This window comes from Lolium rigidum, chromosome 6 (assembly GCF_022539505.1).
Source record: "Lolium rigidum isolate FL_2022 chromosome 6, APGP_CSIRO_Lrig_0.1, whole genome shotgun sequence".
NCBI classification, from domain to species: Eukaryota; Viridiplantae; Streptophyta; class Magnoliopsida; order Poales; family Poaceae; genus Lolium; species Lolium rigidum.
The window spans coordinates 37,292,997-37,300,160 of record NC_061513.1 but is presented as its reverse complement, the minus strand read 5'-3'; the positions used below and the strand labels follow the sequence as shown (position 1 = coordinate 37,300,160).

The 7,164-nt window shown below is 41.5% G+C and overlaps 1 protein-coding gene across 1 annotated transcript; it reads right to left on the bottom strand.

Moving 5' to 3' along the window:
• Positions 1–1,633: 1,633 nt before the first annotated feature.
• Positions 1,634–6,580, bottom strand: LOC124662470 (thioredoxin domain-containing protein PLP3B-like). Its single transcript, XM_047200304.1, has 11 exons — positions 6,576–6,580; positions 6,353–6,506; positions 4,458–4,520; positions 4,373–4,395; positions 4,153–4,305; positions 4,000–4,072; positions 3,856–3,917; positions 3,658–3,755; positions 2,911–2,929; positions 2,424–2,453; positions 1,634–1,673 (listed from the first exon to the last, which is right to left on the bottom strand). Exons 1-11 carry the CDS (start codon positions 6,578–6,580, stop codon positions 1,634–1,636), a joined length of 720 nt encoding a protein of 239 aa, XP_047056260.1.
• Between the last annotated feature and the right edge of the window lie 584 nt (positions 6,581–7,164).

The following is a 7,164-nucleotide window of genomic DNA, read 5'->3' as shown; positions in this document are numbered from 1 at the left end:
GTTGGGCCGGCCCATTTGATCAAATGTGGACCACACGTACTAAATGGGCCGGCCCGATAGCAGAAAAGTGGGACCCACAAGCTAATTGGGCCGGCCCAATAACTTCGTGGGCCGGTCCACTTGCTTTAAGGTGGACCCCACTTTGTAAATGGGCCGGCCCGATAACAGGAAAGTGGGTCCCACATGTTTTGTGGGCCGGCCCTTTTGCCTGTTGACCGGTCAAACGAGTGCATTCGGCCGGCCCACATGCTTAGTGGGCCGGCCCATTAATGTTTTGACCGGTCAACCTTAGAGATTAGGCCCGGCCCACGTAACTAATGGACCAGCCGAGCTATATAGTTGACCAGGTCAAACTAAGTCGGCTGGCCCGGCCCGCATACTTAATGGGCCGGCCCGCTTAAGACGTGGCGAGCCTCGTGTGGGCCTACCATCTACCACGGGGTTTCAACGGTTAACGCCGTTAGCCGCCGATTAGCGGCGTACGCCACGTGTCGGCTTGCATGATGTCGGCGGTCAACGGGCTCCCGGAAACACTTCCGCAACGGTCCGATTTTCCGTGGCGGAAGGGCGCCCAAGCGCGACGGACCGAAAAAATCGTCGTAGGACTTTGCCTGACGCAGTTTCGACAACAGAACCCATATCGTCGGGTTAGGCCCATAGGCGACAAAAAATACCCCTTAGCGGACGATTTTGAGACGTTGTCTATCAGAACTTTTCTTGTAGTGGAAGCACCCACTTGCAACTACAAGATCATGAACAATGAGTACTCAATGGGATATTACCTAGCCGATGGCATCTATCTAGATTGGGCAACTTTTGTTAAGTCTGTCAAGGATCCCCAAGATAGAATAGAAGCTGAATTTGCCAAGGCTCAAGAAGCAGCTCGCAAGGACATTGAGAGAGCTTTTGGTGTTTTGCAAGCAAGGTTTGCTATTGTTCGTGGCCCAGCCAGATTTTGGGACAAGAAAACCCTTGTCAACATCATGACATGTTGTGTGATTCTTCACAACATGATCATCGAGGATGAAAGAGACTTGAGCTTGCCCTGCTTCTATGACAATGTTGGCATCCGAGTGGACCCCCAACGCAATCCGGATCGCATTGAAGCTTTCCTTGAGGCACATCGGCTGATTGAGAATGCCAGTACCCATGGCCGGCTCGTCTATGATCTGAAGATGCACCACTGGCAGCGACATGTCCGTCGCCTTTGATCCTACCATTCCATTCATTTGCTTGTCACATGTATCATTGTTGAGACATTTGTGCATTTGTCCAATTTTGCCGAAGTTGTTGTAATTTGGTTGAGACATTTTACAGTTCAATTTTCCCAAAACTGTTGTAATAATTTGGTTCAGATAATTATTTATGTTTTGTAATAATTTGGATGATTATTTCATTAATTATGATACATTGTTGTATGTGTTGCATACGAAAAACCCTGCCTTTTACGAGTTCGGAACCCGCATGCGCAGAGAGCCCGTAATGAATATTCTGTTTTTCAGTTTTCATTACGGGCTCTGTTCTGCGCCTGCCATTTTCTGGCCCGTAAACACGAGTTCGGTGCAATGAACTCGCGTTTTTTGGTTCGCGTTTTTACGAGCTCTGTTAGAGATGCTCTAAGTATCTCCACCACTCACAGTCCTCCCATCGCATATCGAACAGTCCTCCTACACCTGAAAAATAGAGCCAGCTTGGGGCCCACAGTTTGACTATCTCTATTCTAGAATCGCTCATTCAACTAAGACCAGTCAAAGGATAAAAGAAAAAAACTCAGCACCACAAAAATGCCCAGATCGAGTGAAGTCTGAAAATTCTGAGCACCAGATTTGACTACCATTATAGACGCTGTGAGGATCCTCGCTCCATCTCAGCCAACCACGTGATCGAACATATTTCTAGATAACGTGACCAACTTCTAGACCATGCATACTGTGTGCCCCTCTTTTACTCATGCTGAACAAATTTATAAAAGGTAAAAACCAATTCAATTTTCAACCCGTTTCAAGCCAGCGCATAATTTTTTTTATGATGACAGAGTATACACATAACCATACATACGTGGTGTGGAACTGTACTACTTGGATATGATGAAACAGGTCAGTCCGTAAAAAAAGAGTCTGTAAGAAACTGCAGGTAGACGTAGCACTATAGATAAAAATTTGTAGTGTGACAGATACAACTTGTATCAACTGTTTTTTGGATGGTTTTATAACTTGCATCAACTAAGCGTGGGCAGCGGAAACCCGCGGGTTGGGGCTCCTACTCCCCGCTCTGTGCGGCCTCCACCTAGGGCGCCGCCTGAAGGGGCTGCTTCATGGGCTGTGTGGAATGCGGCCCAGTACAGGTATGTCTTTTTTTTGTCATTTCTTCGGTTCATCTCTACTACTTAAAAAGACTCAATTGGTTCCTTATTCTGCCAATACGTTTGGTCGTTTTGGTCGTTGTCGTCCTTCGTTGCCCACCCGCCTGGGCCAGGCGTTAACATGGGCCGACCGCAGCCCATCGCCTCGCCAGAAAATAACAGGAAATAACAGGAATCACGCCAGGAAATCGTGCGCCTGTTATCACGCATGGAAATAAATCACGTATGGATGGAATCTATTCGTGCACGCATGGAAATAAATCAGGAAGTTAAATGACCATGATTCACCCATGACGCATGGTATGTAATCTCCCCAGTAATCACGAAATCTCATTATTGTCAATTAAAGGACGCATGTATAAATGGAGAAACCTGAACGATATTAATTACATTAAATTACAAGGAATGAACCATCTTACCATAGCTCAGTTCTTTTCCGAAACGTCTACAAAACTCCAGGCTAAGGTCATCTTCATCTCAGTCCAGTTCATCCATCTTAATCTCAGTCCAGCTGATTCATCTTCAATCTACCACCATGCTGAGTCAATACCTTCTCATGCGCCACGCCTCCAAGAGGGTAATGGCACCAAGGTAAGTTCCAGCATCATGTTTTACTCATGTTCTTAGCATCACGTTTTACTCATGTTTCTCCGTTTATAATGCAGTCATGTTACATTCTGCAATGTCGAATAAAAAACAATAGAGGAGGTGATCTAATCTAATATGCTATCCTCGCCGACGAAAATGTAAGTATTCCAACAAATCTAATCTAACATGCTATCCTCGCCGACGAAAATGTAAGTATTCCAACAATTATGATATGTGTAATAGGTGAATAATGAATTGGCACCAAAGTATAAGGCATTCAAGTAATCAGTTTATGGTATGTGTGCATAATGATAAAAATCCCATGAACAACAATCCATTATGTCAGAGTAATGCAAACGAATATCTTGCATCAAATGCCTTGCAACACAAATGTGGGAGTTAAATCACAAACCTCGGCACTGGCAGTTAAATCACGCAACTCAAAAAGTGGGATCTTCGAGAAGATCTTTGTTTGAACAACAGAAGGTTTGCCGATAGTCAGGGTCCCAGTTTTATCAAATATGATAGTCTTAATCTGCAAACTAATATTCAAAAGGGTAGTTCAGTATGCAAAGCTACCACATTAGAATTAATCAAGAAAAGAAATACTTCCCCACCCGAGTCTCTAACTCTGTATTACATGGGCATGCACATGTGCACACACACAGACTAGCATACACACACAGAAAAGTAACATCTGTCTCTACCTTTCCTCTTCAGAATATTTTCCAATGCCCTGGTAGAAAAATCATCTTTACCTCCAAGGTCTTCAAATCCAACTAACCGATCAACAGCAATACCCTTCCTGATGTAGAAAAGTACCGTGAACACGAGTATATTAGTATAATGCCTTATGACATTGGAATTTGAAATAGGTAGAAACCGTGAACAGTTTATGCACTTACTTGAACAATATAACACATGGCAACATTTTAATTGCCAGTTTTGTCACAAAGAAGGGAGCATTCTGAAATAATCATCAACAAATTAGCATCATCAATGCAGTAGAAGCAGAAGTAACTTAAAGCTAATAGCGATAGCATACGGACCTCGGCATCAAGCTTGACGAATTTAGTCCCCAAATAGACCGGCGCAAGTGCCTTCAAATGCTTATCCATGATCCTACCAAAAAATTAGACATCCTTCACTGAATCATCATGGGCAAGAGTTAAGCTATTCCGTAAAAAGGAGTTATGGCTTACTTGCAGCGGTAGAAATGACAGATGACCTTGTCACCGCGAGTGACCTCCGCTAGAAAGTCTCCTTCAGTTATTTCCCTGTATTCACCATGACCTTGCCTCTTAAGCACTTCACGCTTCTCAACCTCTCTCTGTTGCGTAGAGAAAACTGAAATGCTTAGTACATGATACGATACTTACACAAGCTTCACAAGTGTGAGATTCAGATCAGTACCTTCATAGCAGCAATCTCTCAAGCTCTGGGTCCTAGAAATCAGATAAAGATAAATGTAAGAGAAGATAAAGAGATGCTGGAAAGTTTAACTCACATCCAATAATTCATCAAGATCAACTTCGTCTTTTTTTGTGATCTCAAGCCATTTTGTTGGTGCCTGTATCAAATTGGTTTTTCTTGGACCCCCTTCTTATATATCCGGTCAGCACATAACCCAAATTGGTTGTTTAATGTGGGCATTCATCCTCCGTTGAGGTTTTCAGTATGTTTAGAACAGTTGGTCATGCGTAATTGGTGTCAGGTTTATGTAAATTGTTCTGCTGAATTGCTATTCTGCAGTTTCTCTCTTGCAGCTTTCAGTCTTGATACTCCATTGGGTTTGGTCGAGAATTCTCTATCATCCGACCAATGTTGTCTTCTCAAGTTTTACTCTGGTATGTTCTCTAGCTGTTTGATGAAAAGCCCATGTGAGTAAGCACAATTTTTTTACCATGGTGGAAGGTGGACGTGAAAGATACTTGTTGCACTAAAAACACCACGACCATCATTTCCGGTTCTATAATGAATTAGTTCGAGGGTGAAAACATTGTGCAATTAGAAGTAGCAGGATATTATCGTCATGTGTGAGAAATGTAGAACTTATTTGTATGTACTATCTGCATGCCCTGATAAAACATGCTGAAATATCCTACTGCTCTAATTGGCTATCGAGTTGTTAAGGAAACAAGAAATTAACTTGAAGAATTCTGATTTTGTACCTACCTTGGTTATGCAATTCTATTCTAGACATTAACCTGTTTGTTTTTGAATTCATGACTGGCTGAGCATTTTAAAAAATACGATCGCTGAATGCATTGTCAGTTAATTAAATTCTCATCTGCAAGGCCAAAATTTGCTATTATTGGTTTTATGCTGATCGGCTCCCCCTCGCTCCACCTCTCCCATATTTAGTCCTTCACCTTCTTTATGTCAAGGCGACAAATCTATCGCAACTTTCTCCGCCTTTTATACTGGCCACCTTCAAAGTTGCAAGGTTGTGGCTCATGTTAAGATGTTTGTATGCATGCATATTTGACAAAACTAGAGGCATGCATGGTTAGCAATATGTACATTGGCACATTTATTATGTCCAATGGCTTACACCTTTGTACTATATAATATGATTGTGAATTTTGTATGAACATGATTCAGCATTCAGCTTTTCCATCTAATTGTAAATATTGCGCTGCATTTCTGTAAGTTCCCTCAGATAATTTAAAACTAGCTGTATTTTGATATCATATAATAATGAATAGTCACTATTCTAGAGAGCATTACAACTCCATTATACAGTTCTCATACAAAAAAAAATACTATGTGCACAATTTTAAACATCAGTTATAACGACAGGAAATCATCTTCCCATCTAGATGCTCAAGTTTTTTTGGGAGGCTATGTTGTTGCACAGGCTATTTTTTCCTTTGGTGTATGTTTAACGTTCTGCTTGATGTATATATACATGCTGATTCTATCTTAGACAGAGATTTTCCATTGATATACACAGAGTAAGAGCTGATCATCTGAAATCTACTGCAGGAACAAGACCATTTTCAACCAACCATTCCAACATTTCTACAACTACTGGTTGCCATTATTTAGTGCTAAAATTACTCATAGAAGATTCATCGGTTGCAAGCATAGTGCATTCAGTTTAGACATTTTCGTGCCATATTATCTGTATTTTCTATTAGTATTTGGTTCCCCATTGATAGGAGATGCTTTACTTGCAAGCATAGTGCACTGAAAATAACTCCTCTCGGAAGTTCTTCATGTAGCAAAGCAAACAGAAAGAGGACATTTTAGGACGCAATTCTCAAAGTTAAACTGTACCAAGGCACAGATCGTTTGAATGCCTAAGAGTTTTCAAGTAATAAATGGAGGAACAACAGCAGATGACATTGGTCTTTCATGTTTGTTCTTTGGACAAATACAGATAATGCAGTCGCATACCTCTACTCCAACTTTAGTCAGTGAAGAATCTTCAGCAAAGGGCGAGAGAACGGTTACTCCAGGTGGTAATCTTGTATCAAACATTCTAAGAGATAACTCAAACAGTTCTTCTAACTCGTTGTCTACTATACTCGATGTTTCCAAACCAAGTTCCCTGAAATATTTTATGAATACATCAGAGAAACAAGAAATATACCAACAATAATTCACCAAGATCCATTACTCCATCTTGCCCATGAATACAACCGTTTGTTAAAAAAAATATTATCTTGTCATAAAGTATTATGCAGCCCAGCATTGTTCTGTTACAAAGTAGTACATCAACATATTTAATTTTGCTTTCTAAACTATAAACTGTATGAGAGGCACTGGCAGTAAATTTTATTAAAATACAATCAGATATTTACAAGAGAGGAGGGATGCACAACCGGGAAGATGTCTAACTGTTATCACCAGAATTTGACCGGATCAGAGGTGGGCCGCGATTGGAGATGGGCTTGAAGAATATACATGGAAGGAATACGTGAATCGGCCTTTATATGCAAAGTTTGGGCTAGTTGGCCCGTGTATCTGTAACATAGTAGGATACGTGTCGGTTAGTTAGAGTTTGCCACGTGCACGGTTGGGATTATTCCCATGTTAGAAAGTCTACGGACTATAAATATGTATCTAGGGTTTATGGAATAAACAACAACTCACGTTCAACCCAAAACAAACCAATCTCGGCGCATCGCCAACTCCTTCGTCTCGAGGGTTTCTATCAGGTAAGCGACATGCTGCCTAGATCGCATCTTGCGATCTAGGCAGCACTA

Excerpts from the sequence above, each read along its gene's own strand:
- LOC124662470 (XM_047200304.1), bottom strand. Across the intron at positions 4,396-4,457 it reads ATCTTGATGAATTATTGGAT|GACCCAGAGCTTGAGAGATT; the intron begins GTGAGTTAAACT and ends TCTGATTTCTAG. Across the intron at positions 4,306-4,372 it reads CCAGAGCTTGAGAGATTGCT|CATTTCAGTTTTCTCTACGC; the intron begins GCTATGAAGGTA and ends TCATGTACTAAG.